The sequence below is a fragment of the Schistocerca nitens genome, chromosome 3, assembly GCF_023898315.1.
Source record: "Schistocerca nitens isolate TAMUIC-IGC-003100 chromosome 3, iqSchNite1.1, whole genome shotgun sequence".
Lineage (NCBI taxonomy): Eukaryota > Metazoa > Arthropoda > Insecta > Orthoptera > Acrididae > Schistocerca > Schistocerca nitens.
Genome location: NC_064616.1, coordinates 936,490,980 through 936,511,214, shown reverse-complemented (window position 1 = coordinate 936,511,214; position 20,235 = coordinate 936,490,980). Strand labels below are relative to the sequence as shown.

General features: G+C 38.8%; 1 protein-coding gene across 7 annotated transcripts in view; it reads right to left on the bottom strand.

Annotated features, from left to right (window-relative positions):
- LOC126249014 (coiled-coil domain-containing protein 177) overlaps positions 1 to 20,235 on the bottom strand; it is a 280,978-nt gene that overhangs the window by 147,247 nt on the left and 113,496 nt on the right. For 4 of the 7 annotated variants that reach the window (XM_049950607.1, XM_049950605.1, XM_049950604.1 and 1 more), the window contains exon 2: positions 4,704 to 4,872. The exons of 2 other annotated variants lie outside the window; for them this stretch is intronic. In XM_049950607.1, coding sequence (XP_049806564.1) covers positions 4,704 to 4,838 — 135 coding nt within the window. In that variant the 5' untranslated portion in view covers positions 4,839 to 4,872. Of the gene's footprint in view, positions 1 to 4,703; positions 4,873 to 20,235 lie in introns of those variants that run through there. One more of the 7 variants, XM_049950609.1, reaches the window with a different exon arrangement.

Here is a 20,235-nt window from a genome sequence, read left to right as displayed (position 1 = left end):
TTTCCTTCTCTTCCACAATCTATTAATTCACAATTTCATACCAGCATCATCCACCCAACCCTCGTCATGTATGTGAACAACAACATCTGGTGGTGTTTCAGAAGGTTTTGGCATTATTTTGTGCTTGAAAATGTGCACTGGATTAAGTTTAGTACCATCAGCACAACAGTTCTGTTACTCGGCATATCAAATGTCAGAGGAGTTCGTCCATATTTGCTATTTGGCGTAGTTCCACATTGATTTTATTTCAATGTTGAATAATAAAATGATGGAAAGATGATATTTACTTTTCATACTCTCATGGCATTTTTCAGTTTTCGTTCACATGCTACATCTATGATGTTTCATAAACCAGTATCTCCAGCCAACTTCACTCTTAAAAGGAGGAGGAGATTAGTGTTTAACATCCCATCAACAATGAGGTCATTAGGGGTGGAGCACAAGCTCAGATTAGGGAAAGATGGAAAAGGAAACCAACCGTGCCCTTTCAAAGGAACCATCCTGGCATTTGCCTGAAGCGATTTAGAGAAATCACAAAAAACTTAATCAGGACGGTTGGACACACGTTTGAACAATTGTCCTCCTGAATGTGAGTCCAGTGTGCAAATCACTGCGCCATCTCGCTCGGTCCACCCTTAAAGTCTGCTACGGAGCACTAGCTTACAAGCGTATATTTGAATCATTTTTGTATTAATTCCAATGCCATTTAGATGGTGTCCTTGAATCCATTTCAATATGTCATCATCTAGTTTTGGCCATTTTGCAATCAGTCCTCTATTTGCACATTTAGTCTTTCTCTCTCTCTCTTTTTTTTCAGTTCTTTACTAGCCCACCAATCATGAATGATTTTCTTTCTGTTGGTGGAGAGCCAAAATGCTGCTCAGCTGCTCTGTTTCCATGTTCTTCTGCATATGCTATTACTTTCAATTTACAGCCCATATCATATGAATACCTGTTACTTTTTTCCATACAAAACTAGCTACAAACAAAAATATTGTACTGTTACTGATAGCACAAATCACTTTCAATTCAGATTTATTGGCACTGTAGATTGCAATAACACATCATAGTCTAGACAGTTTTCTGGGTTTGGGATGGTGGGAGAGGAGGGACACACTGTTAGCAAACTTGTGAATGCCCACGCCTCATGTTTGTTGCATCGGTGCACTGTTGCTGCCAGTTGAATTCAGTGTTGCCAGATAGAGAAAGGTTTCCTATGGCATTGAATATATGGCCATTTTTGAGACTGGCAGTAATTTTAAATCAAACACTGGAAATTTTTATATTAATTTTGAGTATAAGATATGCCTGAATTTTGGAGGCAATTTTTCGAAGAAAAAAGTGCATCTTATAGTCTGTAAAATACAGTACGTTAAACTCACCTCCAACTAGCATTTCATGATCTGGGTATTTACGTGCTACTGACTGTAGGCTTTTTTCTAATGACTATAGAACTATCGCAGCATAATCAGGTGGGGCCACCTTTTCAGTTTACAGACTATACATTCCCAGCATTTCCAGGTCAATTCTCTCCTATGAGTAGACTTCACGGGGTTTGTGTTTAAACAGTCAAATTACTTTCAGTTTATTAAGTGAGTATTTATTTGCAGTTGTTAAATGAGCTATTATGTAAAAAAGTTCTACAGCTGGAGCTGTCAACTGTCTACCATGCCGAAGAGCCTGTCCTATGTGTAACATACTGGTGAAATGTATTTGACAATGTTGATTTCATTGTCTCCACTATCAATGGTTGGAGTACTTTTCCCAGCATGAGGGGTATTGAATGTATCACCCCAGCCTCACTCTCCTAACATCTGAAGAGGTCCAGAGGCTTCAGTTGGCTCCCTCTGTAATAAAACGAGGTCATCTAGGTATTACATAACTTCAAATATTTCAACATAAGTCAAGCAGATCATCACAACAGATTACTGTTCTAAATTTGATCATTATCAGTCCTATTCCATCACAAATATTGACAGACGTCTTGCAAGACATACTGTGAATATGTGGAAAGTGGCTCCACTCAGCCCACTCTACAAGTGCCAAGTTGAAGAGATTTATGCAGTCTATCAGTAACACAATTAATTGTGAGAGAAGTGTAGTAACTTTCTGATCATTAATTAATTCACCACTAAGTGACCACCACAACACAGTTACAGAGCTTTATTAACATATTGTCAGTAACAGACAGCAGCAAGAGGTCACATTTACCAACGCAATCCCTTTCCCATCAAAACTACATAGGTGGCTGATAACATCACACTTACAGATTAAACATTTCTCACCCACTGTTTTACAAGAATGTATTTTACATAAAAGCTCTCAATACAACTACAAATAAGTACTCAATAAACTGAAAATAACTTGACTATATAAATAAGACCTCAATGAAGTTACTTTATCTACTTACATTGAGAACTGTTTGACAGGAAATGCTTGGAAGGTATAGTCTGTCTGTAAACTGAAAAGCGAGCAGTACTTGTTATGGAGGAAGTTGCCTTTTCTGGAAGAATGTTGTCACTGCTATACAGGATGGCTAAGGATCAATTGCCCCTCTAGCAGTGTAGAACAGTGTGTAGAGATTTACGTTGATTCTGTCCTAACACATTTCTTGTACTAGTATTATTAGCAATTCATATCTGTGGTACATGTTGTGTTAATGCACTTTGTGGAAAACAAACTACCCCAGACATGTCTGCACACTGTTTCACCAGTCATTCATGGGGCAAGCTGGGCAAGGGTCAGTATAACTTTGTGAAATACCCTGTGGTCTCTTTTTGTCATGTAGTGGAGAAGAGGGAATGGGAATTGGCTTCTCGCTCTTCAGTTTTCAGACCTGTGAAGGAGGGAAGTGCACCACAATCCTGCAACCTTTCTTCCTTCATGCTTTTAACCTCACCCCCCACCCACCATTCACCTTGTTACACCACCAGAACACAATTTATCTCTTAATACAGTTACCCTGCATTGGGATGTGGTACAGACATTTAATATTTCTTCTTAAACAACTTCATTAAACAATAAACATAAATTTTATACCATTAAAAAACTATTTTTAATAATCTACAATTTTTCCATCCCTTGCAACATAGAAACTATTAGTTGTAGTGAAAAAAATGAATGGTACCTCTTTTGTAGGAAATTTAGTGCAGTTTAATTTTGTACTGGGAAACATTTTTGCTAGAAGCCATTGTTTTTTAGATTTCCATGAAAAACACCACCCCTCCCTACACACATACACCACCAGCCAGGATTTTTAGTATATTGTTCATGAGACTCCCCGTAACATTGTCCAAAAGTTTGTAACTACATGAACTTTTTCCCAAGTCAACCTTTTTGAGTCTTTGTTGAATGAGTTAAATGCATGCTAATGCTTGTGAAAACTGCATGACCATGAAGGATTTATAAAGAAACTAACATGTGCATTATATATAATCATACAAATAAATGCTTAATGCGCAGAACAATTTCTCAAAGGAAGATTTTTCGGATGACTTCTGTCCAAATCCTGATTTCAACTGTATGGGGTATTGGATGAGCACCATACACAAACTAACGAATCCTAGGTGTGACCAACTGGCATTGAGTCAAGTGAATGGGGAAGCCAGGGGAAAAGCTGTAGTATGTGGTTCTGAAGAGAAGCTGTCTTGAATTGTTCATCCAATATGCAGGATAAGCCTTGTCCTATTGTATGCAGCTCCAGGAAGGTGCTGAAGGAAGAGTGTCACTTATGATTCTTCAACTTCCTTTATGTAGCAGTCCTTGTTGAGAAAACCTACAATTCAGAATAACAGAGATCATACCCAATGATGACTTGGTCAATCATACCAGACTTTCATCCAGAATGACACCAGTCTCTGCATTCAGGGAAACAATGTTCACCTATTGGGAAGGTTGATTTGTATAAATAACATGCAACTGCTTATATTTATAGGTCAACAGTAGCTAGATGCATATTTTAATAAAAGTATAATGCTGAAAGGGACACACATATGGACGATATGCTGGCAAACTGTCAGGTAATGACTCATGTACATCGGTGGTCAAACATTATGTGGCTGAGGGTCTGTTGTTCCATTCTGATGGCAAATTTTGTAGTCCACTATAATATTTAAAAATCATATGTTTCTCTTCAGCCCAAATACTAGATGCATATGCACTCATGCACACCCATGCTCCCTTCCCCACACACCATTGTGATAGTGTTGCTACTTTCTTGTAGTCTGCATGTTCATGATATGTCAAACAATAAATCCAAACAGTCAACTGTATTCAAACTTCATAACTTGAATATATAGCACCCTAGGCATTTATGAGACAGTAATCACTCATAGATCATCACTTGAACAGACAGTAATTCACAACTGCCCTTTACAGTCATTTAAAGTGATCATTTAGAGGGCACTATGCACCCCATACAAATAAGATTGCCCTCTAATATCTTTCAGGCATCATATCAGTACTCTTTTTGTGGAAGTCTTCCTAAGATATCGTAGAACTCTATCAATATATCACAGTTTAATCAGCAATTGTTAACCATAATATTGTTTTCAACACAGATTTTAGTAGACAAAATTTTAAAAATTTATGGAATGATATGCAGTTAATGTTGTACATAAATAATCTTTCTTTTCCAGATACAATTCACAGTTTTCACAATGAGATCCATTATCTAAATGTGGGTTTACACACACAAAAATTACCTTACAGCCAGCTTTGCGGCACGCTTCCAGTGAGCGTGGGCTGGTCAGTACGTAGGGGCAGTTTCTGGCAGAATTATCATCAAAATTATACAAGTTCAGCTGCAGTGGTTCATCTAGTGGCTTAGTCTTCATCATTACTTATTGCAGAATAAAAGTGGTACATGAAATTCTGAAAAATAAACAGATAGTTTTCTAATTACAAACAAAATCTTTTTAAAAATATATAAGGTTCCTTTAACATATTTTTGTGTAGTTCTCCTTCTAAATGCTGAAAGTTATATAATATTATGATTTTGTGTGTGTGTGTGTGTGTGTTTACAAATGCCTGAAATGACATGGGGGTTTATTAAAACCAAAAATGAGTGTAAAATCCAATCAAAAAATGGCAATGGACAGTGTGGTGCTGTTTTTCAAACAGTCAGTGTGATGGATGCGAGGTACACCAAATGTTACAGAATTATATCATCTCTAGCCTGGCTGACAAACATCTGCTGGAACGTATGACTTTTATGCGGGATGGCACTTCACCCCATATTGCTACATGTGTGAAACATCTCTTGTGCACATTGTTTCATGAGGTTCATATGCTGAGCAACCACTTCTGTCATGCCTGGCCTCCCAGGTCCCTGGACCTCAGTCCATCTCATTTTTGGTTGTGGGGTTACCTGAAGTCACAAGTTTGCCATGATCCTCTGACCTCATTAGGGACGCTAAAAGACAACATCTGATGGCAATTTCCCACCATACCTACTGATATGCTGTAAAGTGCTGTTCACAATATTGTCCCTCAACTACTGGTATTGTTGATGAATAACAGCCAATGTGCTGAGCATTTGTTATAAAGAACATTGTCTGTGATAAAAATCAATTTGCAAGCTAATTATCGCTTTTGTATCATATGAAGCACCATCTGCTGGTAATTTTATGCTCTTTTTTGCTTTAAATAGAACTCCATGTCATTTCAAGCAAGTGTGTCAACTTGTAGCTCTCTACCTACTTTATTCTGTGAAGAATTTAATTTTCAAATTTTAATGGCCTTCTGGGTCATCCTGTAATTCTGAAAGCATCACATTCCTATATGGCAATGTCATCAGATAGAATTCAACACAAAATTCTCAAGACTATACTTTTTGCATCATTTCCTGATGAAATTATGTGAGAACTGAATAATCCATGTTACCCCAAGAATACGAGGCCTAGAAGTGAGTGGTGGATGGTCAGCACCGCCACTTCCTCTTCTTCCTCAATTTCATGATTTGTCTGATCATGTATCATTCGCGTAACCAGCAACAGTGCAATGGAATTACTGTCGAGACCTCATATGTCAAAATGTAGTCATGTAACATCTGAAGCCAGGGCTGCTGCTGCTCTTACCACTACCACTACCACTACTACCACTACTACTGCTGCTGCTGCTGCTGCTGCTGCTGCTGCTGTTACTCATATGAACAACAACAATTAGAATGGTAATACACTAACACTAATACCTCAAAAAAAAAATGTCCCCAACAGACATTTCTGGTCTCCAAAATTATATAATTTGCCTGAAATTGAGTGAGGAAAGAACATAGAGAAGAAAAGAAGATAATCAATAAATAAATATTTTCATCCTTTTCAACATCACACCAGTGTTTCTTAATTTCATTTGCACAATTGCTTATAAAATTCAGAGTAACTGTGAGTTCTGTTTAGTTTTGTTTATTTGTTCATAGCATGGCTCGATTTTTTATTTTAGATAGTACACTTTACTTGAAAGTTGAATGTTTCCAGCATGTATATCATCAGACAGCTAGATTTCACCCTTCTACTGGGATTTCTCTGTGCAGTCACAGTTCTTTGTTGGTAAATTCACTGTAGTCCAATGATTTACTTTTGCATTAATTATTGTGTGACTTTGTTCATAGCAGTTTCAAATCCTCCCATCACATTATAATAAAATAATGGGCCCACAATGTGGCACTCATGTACTGTGTAGGATAAAATGCCTGCCTTCTGCTCACAACTGGAAATACTAATCCCTCTCCCTCTCTCTCTCTCTCTCTCTCAATGTGTGTGTGTGTGTGTGTGCGAGAGAGAGGGGGAGGGAGAGAGAGAGAGAGAGAGAGAGAGAGAGAGAGAGAGAGAGAGAGAGAGAGAGAGAGAGAGAGCACTGTTTCTGCGATCATATCAGTTACAGATTTATTGATTTTCTCTATATGTATGAATGGGTGATGGGGCTTCTCATAAAGGACTCAAGCTCTCTACACAAAGGAAAGGGGTCTTCAGGTAGTAGAGTACGGAAGCTTAGCAGAAGAGCTGGCAATGGCACTTCTATGGCTAGCCAAATCCTCTCAGACTGACAGTGTCCAGAATTTTTAGACACACATGAGTTTTGCATATACATACAACTGGCATCCATAGTTGATTAAGAACTGCATAGATTCTCTATAATACTGGAGCTGGTGTGCTCCCCAGAGCTGATTAGATTAGATTAGATTAGATTAATACTAGTTCCATGGATCATGAATACGATATTTCGTAATGATGTGGAACGAGTCAAATTTTCCAATACATGACATAATTAAGTTAATTTTACAACATACTTAAGTTAATATAACAACTTTTTATTTTTTTGTGTTTTTTATTTATTTTTTATTTTTTAAATATTTTTTTTGTTTTTTTTTTTTTCTTTTTTTTCTTAATTTATATCTAAAAATTCCTCTATGGAGTAGAAGGAGTTGTCATTCAGAAATTCTTTTAATTTCTTCTTAAATACTTGTTGTTTATCTGTCAGACTTTTGATACTATTTGGTAAGTGACCAAAGGTTTTAGTGCCAGTATAATTCACCCCTTTCTGTGCCAAAGTTAGATTTAATCTTGAATAGTGAAGATCATCCTTTCTCCTAGTATTGTAGTTATGCACACTGCTATTACTTTTGAATTGGGTTTGGTTGTTAATAACAAATTTCATAAGAGAGTATATATACTGAGAAGCTACTGTGAATATCCCCAGATCCTTAAATAAATGTCTGCAGGATGATCTTGGGTGGATTCCAGCTATTATTCTGATTACACGCTTTTGTGCAATAAATACTTTATTCCTCAGTGATGAATTACCCCAAAATATGATGCCATATGAACGCAATGAGTGAAAATAGGCATAGTAAGCTAATTTACCAAGATGTTTATCACCAAAATTTGCAATGACCCTTATTCCATAAGTAGCTGAACTCAAACGTTTCTGCAGATCATCAATGTGTTTCTTCCAATTTAATCTCTCATCAATGGACACACCTAAAAATTTGGCTACCTTAGCTATATGCTTCTGATTAAGGTCTATATTTATTAATGGCGTCATACCATTCACTGTACGGAACTGTATGTACTGTGTCTTATCAAAATTCAGTGAGAGTCCATTTACAAGGAACCACTTAGTAATTTTCTGAAAGACAGTATTGACAATTTCATCAGTTAATTCTTGTTTGTCAGGTGTGATTACTATACTTGTATCATCAGCAAAGAGAACTAACTTTGCCTCTTCATGGATACAGAATGGCAAGTCATTAATATATATTAAGAACAACAAAGGACCCAAGACTGACCCTTGTGGAACCCCATTCTTGATAGTTCCCCAGTTTGAGGAATGTGCTGATCTTTGCATGTTATGAGAACTACATATTTCAACTTTCTGCACTCTTCCAGTTAGGTACGAATTAATCCATTTGTGCACTATCCCACTCATGCCACAATACTTGAGCTTGTCTAGCAGAATTTCATGATTTACACAATCAAAAGCCTTTGAGAGATCACAAAAAATCCCAATGGGTGGTGTTCGGTTATTCAGATCATTCAAAATTTGATTGGTGAAAGCATATATGGCATTTTCTGTTGAAAAACCTTTCTGGAAACCAAACTGACATTTTGTTAGTACTTCATTTTTACAGATATGTGAAGCTACTCTTGAATACATTACTTTCTCAAAAATTTTGGATAAAGCTGTTAGAAGGGAGATTGGACGGTAATTGTTGACATCAGATCTATCCCCCTTTTTATGCAAAGGTATAACAATAGAATATTTCAGTCTATCAGGGAAAATGCCCTGTTCCAGAGAGCTATTACACAGGTGGCTGAGAATCTTACTTATCTGTTGAGAACAAGCTTTTAGTATTTTGCTGGAAATGTCATCAATTCCATGTGAGTTTTTGCTTTTAAGCAAGTTTATTATTTTCCTAATTTCAGAGGGAGAAGTGGGTGAGATTTCAATTGTATCAAATTGCATAGGTATGGCCTCTTCCATTAAGGCAAGACACTTAATGATGTTAACTGCCTGGAGGAACCTAGTTTTTAGCCCATTGTGGTTGTCAACAAAGAGTGTCTTCCAACAACAGGTTAGGCTGAGAAATAAAAAAAAATTTGACACTCACATTTTGTTAGTAATTTTCAATGCAAATGGGTGATAAATGTCATGTGAGTGATGGAATGGATGTACAGGGTTTCCTCAGCACAAAACTTGACACCTGTGCATTTTTTCAATTCTACAGTCTGCAGGTCTTCAGTTTCAATTGGTGTAATGCTGTTGCAGGATTTGTGGAGGAGTAAAATATCATAAAATCATCACTGTATATGGATCATTAACTGGTCCCCTTATCATGCTCATTATATTGTCACTTAAAATGAAAATCATGGTAATGCTCAAAGACATTATCCTCTTTCTCGAAGATTCCTCATAAGACTTCCCCTATTGCCAAGAAACAAAGTACTGTAAAAAGTAAGGAGCTATTCTCAGAACCCCCATTGACAGAAGTGTTCGTGGACATTATTTTTCTAAGTGGTATCACATGGTCTCAACATCCACCATGCCCAAACTAGCAGTAGTGGAATATGTCCTGTGGCCCAGTTTGGAGGTGAATAAGAACTGTCAGGATTCAGAATCCAGGCGAGATGGTATTTCATAATACACTGCTGGCCACCGTAAATGCAACACCCTGAAGGAAGCATCCGAATCGAGTGAAATTTACACCATGAGTTTGCAGCGATGAGATATGCAACTGATTAGAATTTCAGCGCAGACGCACAACACGCGCGCCTGTGGCGCCACCTCATAGCGCCATTTAAGGCTTGGCGATTTCGACGAGTGTACGTTCGGCACGTGTGTTTACCTTGTGGTTGTTTCACAAGACGATCAGTTATGCCTCATAGACAACAGCGAACATCTTTTGATCAAGTATCCGAGTTCGACAGAGGAAGGATAGTGGCTTACCGAGATTGTGGATTATCATACAGAGAAATCGCTAGTCGTGTTGGACGAAACCAAACAACTGTAATGCGGATATGTGGCCGTTGGATGCAGGAGGGTACGACGGACCGACGTGGTCGATCGCATTCACCTCGGTGCACCACTGCACGTGCTGATAGGCAAATTGTGCGCATGGCAGTGACGGATCGCTCAGTGACATCCCGAACCATAGCACAGCACATTGTGTCTGTAATGCATCATCCAGTGTCTGCGCATACCATTCGACGCCGTTTACAGCAGAGTGGTCTGTCCGCAAGACGTCCATTGCTTCGTCTACCATTGACGCAGAACCACAGACGTCTCCGTCGCCAATGGTGTGATGACAGACGGATGTGGATGGCAGAATGGAATGACGTTGTCTTTACTGACGAGGACGCTTCTGTCTGCAGCACCACGATGGTTGGATTCGAGTGTGGAGACACCGTGGAGAGAGGATGCTGGACAGCTGCATTATACACCGCCACACTGGTCTTGCACCGGGTATTATGGTATGGGGCGGTATTGGATATTACTCTCGCATGCCTCTAGTATGCATTGCTGGTACTTTAAATAGCCGGTGCTACATATCCGAGGTGCTGGAGCCAGTTGTCCTTCCTTACCTTCAGGGCTCGGCCACAGCCATATTTCGACAGGATAATGCGCGACCACACGTGGCACGCATTGTCCAAAGGTTCTTCGTCAATAACCAGATTGAATTGATTCCCTGGCCGGCTTGCTCTCCGGATCTTTCGCCGATAGAAAACATATTGTCCATGGTTGCTCAACGAGTGACCCAGATTACATCCCCAGCTGCCACACCAGATGATCTTTGGCAACGTGTGGAAGCTGCTTGGGCTGCTGTACCCCAGTAACACATCCAACGTCTCTTTGACTCAATGCCGAGACGTATGGCAGCGGTGATCTCCAACAATGGCGGCTACTCTGGCTACTGATTCTGGCAGGACCACATGTCACAGACGTCTGTAAACGTAATCATTTGATACTTGGTCAACATGTTATCTACAAAATAAATTTTGTTGTGCTACCTCTTGTCTTTCTTGGTGTTGCATTTACGGTGGCCAGCAGTGTACATTCTAAGGTCTTTGCTATGCAGCTTGTGAAGAACAGACTATGATAACCACATGGTCTAGGTCCATTTTTTCCCAAGTTTCGAAACAGGTGCACTCCATGATATCCATTTACTTTTTATAATGACTTGGTACTTGCTACCCAAAAGGCTGTGAGGTTTTCAGCAGCTGATTAGTGTATGAATTTACCCAGAGTTGCTCGACTGTTCCCAAGACCTGCTCAAGGGAGAGGTGATTGTGTAGATGGTCTTGAGAGTGGATACATTATATTTCAGCAACACCTACATTTTATCAATGTATGACTAGACAAACATTTAGATTGGGACATAAGTACATCCATTTGAAGGGTAATACTACACTCACCTAAAATGGTTATGCAGCCAAAACTACACACAAGTGGCAACTAAAAAATAAAATGACATCCTAATTGAACCAACAACAGTCAGAAAAAGATACTAATGATATTTGTGTGCCAATATCAGTCTTTGGAATGTGTTGTTTACTAACCTTGCCAGACAGGCAGATGGGCGACCAAGACTTATTGATATGTCTAATGGTGCACATGTCCAGTGATGGTGCCTGCAGCAGGAACAAGGCTGATATCACAGGACAGTATCATAGGCTGGTCACACGAAAACTGAGAAAGCCAAATATAAAGTAGTCTCTGCCTCAGTTACTGTTATAGAACTTTGATTATGAGGTAAATGTTATCCAGTTAAGTCACACTTTGACTTCATTCTGCTACTCACAAATGACTTCATAATAAATTCTATTTGTGGCTTAAGTGAATACTTTGCCAATAACTATCACTGTTTGGTTCATGGACTAGCTGGCAGTTCACGTTGTTGTTACAGAAGCTATTTATGCTCTATAAACACTGTGGCCTGAAATAAGGGGTACACCCTTGGTGACAAGGAGGTTGTGGTTTTGCTTCACCACGTGCTACCATGGATGCGACATCTCTTAATCATTGACAGCAACAGCTGTCACAACAGCAGCAACAGCTAAGGTCTTGATCAAGCATTTAACCTGTTCACATGAACAGCAGCAGCAGCAGAGGCATATACAGAATCAAGACTTGATCAGGCACTTAACTAATTCCCCAATGTAGCAGTTACAGGCATTGTCAGTCACCCCTTAATTTCAGCCCTTTAAGAAGGCTCAATCATAGTCTCAGTACAAGAATTTATCAACTGCAGGAGGATGGGACAAATTTATGGAACACAATAACCATGAGGTCTAAACTGAATGCAAACAGTGAGATTCTTGGTTCTAGAAATTTTACTAATAACAGTATAGAAATGTGTCAGATTTGTAAAACTAGGACTGTATATGACAATCAAAAATGCATTTTGTGTTATATTGTTACTGAACTGACTGAAAAATATAAGACAGATAAGAGAGTCAGAGTGTGCAAAAGTATACCCTCAATGTCATCTACAGAAAATGTTCAATGTATGGAGAGACACAAATGAATGTTACTGCAAAATGTCAACTATCAAAGGAATTGTGTGTAAAATGTAAAACAGTGTTTCACAGTAGCTGTACAATAGCAGACCTAAAGAAAAAATGTGGCTGTGTTCGAAGTTTTGCATCCCAAAATTAAACCTACAAGAAAGATGCAAAGAAGAAATCATGTCTCTAGTAACTAAAGATGCACAAATGTGTAAAGATAAATACAAAAAGTTGCAACCATCCATAATGCACACTATTCACCAGGAAAGCCCAACAAATTGTAGTGTGATTTCAACAGACAAGCTGAACCTTACCATTACTGATCTTGAAAGTAGCTCCAATGAGACCAACAAGTCAGACATACAGCAATGAGGAAAAAGAAAACAGGAGGTCTTGACCAATACTACAAAACATATTAAGCTTCAAAAATGACACAAAAAAGACATACAAAAATGCAATTCTCCAATTTTTAATGAAGATTCACAGTGAAAATCATAACAGTGTACAGCCCCAGCATGTCAGAATACGAAAAAGAAACAGAAAGTTTTTTTTTCTTGCAGACAGTCTTGGTCGTAGTATTGCTACTCAGATCAATGAGACAACAGTTAGAAAAGCAACAGCATTTTTTAAGCCTGGTGCTCCCACGTCTGAAACTGGAAGACTCATCCACTTGCCTGACATCAGCAATTTAACTGATAATGATTTTGTTGTGCTGTTTGAAGGAGCAAATGATGTATTTAGAAATGAAAGATGAAACCTCAAAAGCCAGTGCCAAACTAAAAAAATGTTTAGGACACTTTGTCACCAATCTCCAATCTCCATGATCATGTGTTAACAAAGTGATGAGTGCTGCAAACAATGGATTGCTCTCGAAAATATGCACACAGTATGAAAACATAGAAGCTGTTGATCTCAGTGATACAGGACATAGATTCAGCACTACACATGGACTACACTTAAATGGGCTAAAGAATTAGCTTGTGGTGGAAAAAATAAGCAGATTTATTGTCAAGAAATCAGAGATAAGACATACAGTATCAAAGAAAACAGATCCATCTTCACATCTTTTCCATTCACCAAAACATCAATCATCTCCCTCTTATGCACAGGTGACCCACAGTTCATTACAAGAAAATATTTGGACTCCAACAACTCAGAAGAAGACTACAGGCTCCCACACACATGATTTTTGATGGACAAATACTTACCAAGCAAGAATGAGGTTAGTGGTGTAATAAAAATGCCCTTAGGGAACTCTAATGTTAATGTAAAAGTCAGTACTGGTAATCAAATAAATTGCAGCAGCAAAGGTCTTTCTGTTTGCCACCAAAACATTCAGTCAACAACAAACAAAATTTTAGATTTAGAGATTTTACTAAATACAAAAGTCCACTCTATCAGTGTTTTGTGCACTACAGAGCACTGGCTAAATGTTGTCCAAATTGTCTCTTTTTTCTACACTTCAGTACATAATACAAATTATTTCTATAGAAACAGTTATAAAAATGGAGGCACTATAATTTTCATAGAGCTAGGTCTAAAATATAAATCTATTAATAAGTTTCAGCATCTCAGTGTGGAAAAGGACTTTCAGCTGGCACTTATTGAAGTCAATGAGGCAAATACAGTTTTAGCCTGCATATATTGCTCCCCAAATGGAAATGTTTGGTCATTACTAAATAAGCTTGCATATGTACTAAACAGGCTTCATATATACAAGAAATCAATAGTGCTGTGGGGGGACTTCAACACTGATTTTCTTGGAACCAGCAAAAGAAAAGAGTTACTACTCAATGTCACAGATACTTTCAACTTGAAATAGACTACAACAACCCAAACAAGAATCATAAAAACTACTGCCACTGCCCTGCATCAGATATTTGTGAATACAAACTATACTGCAAAATGTATACGTACAAGCCTTAGTGATCATGAAGCTCAAGCTGTTACCTTCGAAAGCAACTTGCTGCCTTCCCAGAACTACAAAACAACTGTAACAGCAAGAAGTTTCAATACACATAATACAGAAACATTTGATTCCCTATTATCAGGAGAAAAGCAGGAAGAAATTTTACAAATCACTATTCCACACCGATATGACCAAACTCCACGATCATGTGTTAACAAAGTGATAAGTGCTGCAAACAACAGATTGCTCTCAAAAACAACAACAGGTTCGAGAAATTCTCTAGCATCTTCAGTGATTACTTTAAAATCATTCCCTTTCAAAACACAATTAAGTGTGAGGAAAAGACAAAGACTCAGATATGGGAAAAACAGTAACATCCCCCCCCCCACCCCACCCCCATCCACCACTGCTGAACAGCTATATTCAGAAATAAATTCAAATCTACATAAAACTGATAAGCAAGGCAAAAAACTGACCAATGATAGGTTAATAATAGTCAGTAAATAAAAGCCAAGCACTATGGAAAATAATAAAGAAGGAAACAAATGAATTTTCCCCTAAAATGGAATATCTCACTCTGAACCAGGAGAACAAGAGTGTAGCTGATCTGCAACACATCAAAAAATTTTCAGGTGTTAGTATGCAGATATCACAAATAATTTAATAATCAGTGACAAAACATACACTACAAAGAAAGAGAAAAACAAAGTGCAGTCATGTTCCTCTCCAGATGAGATCATCCATGTTGCATTAACTCTTAAGAAAATGTCATCAGGAATTAATGGTATTCCTGACTGCATCATAAAGAAATGTGTTAGAAACACTTCACTGCCTCCTGCAGATATAGCCAATACATCTTTTCTGTCAGGGACAATCCCATGCTGTTTGAAAATTGCAAAATTGGTCCCTGTTTATAAGAAAGGAGACAAATCAAATACAGAAAACTATGTAATAACTGCCTCATTATCATGCATTAGTGAAATCATAGAAAAAGTAATGTATAATAGGTAAATGAAATTTTTTGAGAAAACCAAAATTCTCACTGATAGTCAGCATGGATTCAGGAAAATAAACAACAACTAGTGCTATCTATGATTTTATAAACAATGCCCTTCAAACAATGGACAAAAATCAAACACAGGCATCTTTTTAGACTTAATAAAGCTTTTTTCATAGAGGACCACAACTTATTGTTGGTCAAGCTCCAAGTATATGGCATTGGAGGCACTGTGCTAAAATGCTTCACATCATACTTGACAAACAAACACTGTCCGAACAGGCCTTGAAGACCCAACAGTACTGACCAGCTCCCATATCATCCCCAGCCCTTAGGCATCACTGGATGTGGATATACAGGGGCATGTGATCAGCACACTGCTCTCCCAGCCGCTGTCAGTTTTGATGACCTACTTGACAAACAGGAAACAGAAAATACAAATAAAACATGAACTAAAGGAAAATACACTGAAACACCAAAGAAGCTGGTATAGGCATGCATATTCAAACACAGAGATACACTATGTGATCAAAAGTATCCGAACACACCCAAGAACATGCGTTTTTCTTATCAGGTGCATTGTGCCGCCACCTACTGCCAAGTACTCCCTGTCAGAGACCTCAGTAGTCATTAGACATCGTGAGAGAGCAGAATGGGGCACTCCATTGAATTCACGGACTTCGAACATGGTCAGGTGATTGGGTGCACTTGTGTCATACGTCTCTACGCAATATTTCCACACTCCTAAACATCGCTAGGTCCACTGTTTCCAATGTGATAGTGAACTGGAAATATGAAGGGACACATACAGCACAAAAGTGTACAGGCCGACCATGTCTGTTGACTGACAGAGAATGCCGACAGTTGAAGAGGGTCGTAATGTGTAAATAGGCAGACATCTATCTGGACCATCACACAGGAATTCCAAACTGCATCAGAATCCACTGCAAGTACTATGAAAGTTAGGTGGGAGGTGAGAAAACTTGGATTTCATGGCTGAGTGGCTACTCATAAGCCACACATCATGCCGATAAATACCAAATGACACCTCGCTTGGTGTAAAGAGCGTAAACATTGGCCGACTCAGCAGTGGAAAAACATTGTGTGGGGTGATGAATCAGGTACAGAATGTGGAGATCTGATGGCAGGGTGTGGGTATGGCGAATGCACGGTGAACGTAATCTGCCAGTTTGTGTAGTGCCAACAGTAAAATTCGGAGGTGGTGGTGTTATGGTGTGGTCATGTTTTTCATGGAGGGCTCTGGCATACCTTGTTGTTTTGCATGGCACTATCACAGCACAGGCCTACATTGAATTTTTAGGCACCTGCTTGCTTCCCACTGTTGAAGAGCAATTTTGGGATGGCAATTGCATCTTTCAACACGATCGAGCATCTGTTCATGATGCAAGGCCTGTGGTGGAGTGGTTACACGACAGTAACATCCCTGTAATGGACTGGCCTGCAGATAGTCCTGACCTGAATCCTATAGAACACCTTTGGGAAGTTTTGTAAAGCCGACTTCGTGCCAGGCCTCACTGACCGACATCTATACCTCTCCTCAGTGCAGCACTCTGTGAAGAATGGGCCGCCATTCCCCAAGAAACCTTCCAGCACTTGACTGAATATATGCCTGCAAGAGTGGAAACTGTCACGAAGGCTAAGGCTGGGCCAACACCATATTGAATTCCAGCATTACCGATGGAGGGTGCCACAAACTTGTAAGTCATTTTCAGCCAGGTGTCTGAATACTTTTGATCACATAGTGTATATAAAAAGGAAGAACCTGGCACTGAGGTTGGCAGTGCCTATGTAAGACAACAAGTGTCTGGCACAGTTGTTAGATCGATTACTGCAATGGCAAGTTATCAATATTTAAGTGAGTTTGAACATGGTGTTATAATTGGCACATGAGCAATGGGACACAGCATCTCCGAGGTAGTGATAAAATGGGGATTTTCCCATACAAATATTTCACAAGTGTACTGTGGATATCGGGAATCCAATAAAACATCAAACCTCCGACATCGCTGAGGCCGGAGAAAGATCCTGCAAGAACAGGACCAACGATGACTGAAGAGAATTATTCAACATAACAGAAGTGCAACCCTTCTGCAAATTGCTGTAGATGCTGGGCCATCAACAAGTGTCAGTGTGCGAACCATTCAACAAAACATCATCAATATTGGCTTTTGGAGCCAAAGGCCCACTCGAGTACCATTGATGACTCCATGACACAAACTTTTACGCCTCGCCTGGGCCAGTCATCACTGACATTGGACTGTTAATGACTGGAAACACGTTGCCTGGTTGGACGAGTATCATTTCAAACTGAATTGAGCGGATGGACGTGTACAGGTATGGGGACAACCTCATGAATCCATGGACTCTGCATGTCAGCAAAGGACTGTTCAAGCTGGTAGAGGCTCTGTATTGGTGTGGGGCATGTGCAGTTGGAGTGATATGGGGGACCACTGATATGTGTAGATACGACTCTGACAGGTGACACGTATGTAAGCATCCTGTCTCATCAGCTGCATCTATTCATGTCCACTGTGCTTTCTGTCGGACTTGGGCAATTCCAGCAGGACAATGCAACAACCCACATGTCCAGAATTGCTACAGAGTGGCTCCAGGAACCTTCTTCTGAGTTTAAACGCTTCCGCTGGCCACCAAACACACCAGGCATGAACATTATTGAGCATATGTAGAATGTCTTGCAACGTGCTGTTCAAAAGAGATCTCCAACCCCTCGTACCCTTATGGATTTATGGACAGACCTGCAGGATTCATGGTGTCAATTCCCTCCAGCACTACTACAGACATTAGTTGAGTCCACGCCACATAATGTTGCGGCACTTCTGCATGCTCGCAGGGGCCCTACACGATATTAGGCAGGTGTACCAGTTTCTTTGGCTCTTCAGTGAAATTATTTAAAAAAAAAAAAAAAAAAAGAATAGAGTCCCCCAGGGATCCCTTCTTGGCCCAATCCTCTTTCTCCTGTATATCAACAATTTATACCTAAATACTGAGTCACAAACAAACGTATTATAGGAAATACCTCAAGTCATATACAAGCAGCTGTAAATAAAACTACAGCACAGCTAAACAGATGATTTCATGGGAATAAACTACTGACAACCACTGAGAAATCAACATTCCTAAATTTCTGTCGAAAAGGTGATGCATGCAACACCATTGTGATGATAAACTTCAACAAAATTTCATCTTCTCTGGAAAAAGCATTTAGGCATTTAGCTTCAAAATAAGTTCAAATGGCATGCACATATAAACAAAATAAATGGAACATTGAATAAAAATGTTATAGTCTATGATTACTCTCTGGTGAAGTAAGTTTTAGCACTGTCGAAACTACCTTCTTTTCTCGATTTCACAGCATCATATTGTATGGAATTATATCCTGTGTAATACATCACCTAGTTCACTCTTTTCTTAACCTAACAAAGAACTGTAAGAGCAATGCAACATGCCTGAAAGACAGGTTCTTGCAAACCCCTCTTCAAAAGTCATCAATCCTTCCATTTCCCTGTATGTACATACTAGAAATCTGTATATATGTTAGAAAGAATTTGAAAAAAATAAATGAAAATTTTAATATCCATGAGCATGATACAACACAAAAGGAAAAGTTTCATGTCCAGTCAGTAAGGAAATCAGGGTACAAAACTTTCACAATAAACAGTGGTATACAAATTTCCAATAGTCTTCCACATAAGATAAAAATCTTACCATCATCCACACTCTTTTGTAAAACCCTAAGGACATTCTTATTAGATCATTTCTTCTATTCAGTAGCAGAATTCTTAGAACATTTGAGGTACAAGAGACTTGACACAAGACAGTGCAACTACTGCAAGTAGTGCAAGCTCTTTTGTGGATAAACCTAAAATTTATGTATCTACTGAAATAATGGTGTATTTTTATTGCGTTGTGTTCATGTTTTGTCTTGTGTTTGCTCTGTGTCCCAAAATCTGGAAAGACTTGTTGGATGGATGGATGAATGAATTGATAAATAAATAAACAATTATCTGGGAAGCACAAGCATTGTTCAAAAAGTATCTGACCTTATTTTTGATGATAGGAACCAAGAATGGTATTAGGCCATGCACATTCACTATGTTTGTAGGCATATATAGTGCACATGTCTTACTGTTTTCACAGCCGTGGAAACAATCAGTTACTTGTTAGCCATTTACATATGAACATGTATAAATCATAGTCATTGGATTTTGTGTTGTGGGCAAAATGATAGAAAAAGTGGAACAATGTTATTGCATCAAATTTTGTTTTAAGCTTGGCGATTCTCAAGTTGAAACAATCTGCAAGATTTGACAAGTGTTTGGGGATGAAGCAATGGGTATCACATAGATAAGTGAGTAGTAAAACTGCTTCAAAGATGGCCACTCATCAGTGAAGAGCGAAGTATATTCACGCAGACCTTCAATATCTGCAAATGAGATTGTTTTTGGACATGTAAGAGCCTAGTGATGCAGGGTAAATGAATCACAATTGGAGAACTTGCAGACAAGGTTATAATTAGTATAGGATTCATTCATTCCATTTTAAGGGAACATTTGGACCTCAGGAGAATCTCAACAAAATTTGTGCCACAGTTGCTAACAAATGAGCAGAAGCAAATTCATTTGGAGATTGTGCAGGAAGCGCAGAATGAACAGTAATCCCAACTTTCTTAACACAGTGATCACTGGTCATGAGTCCTGGGTTTATGGGTACAACCCAAAAACAAAGTTCCAGTCATGGCAATGGAAGCATTCCTCATCCCCAACACCCAAAATAACAAGGCAGGTCCG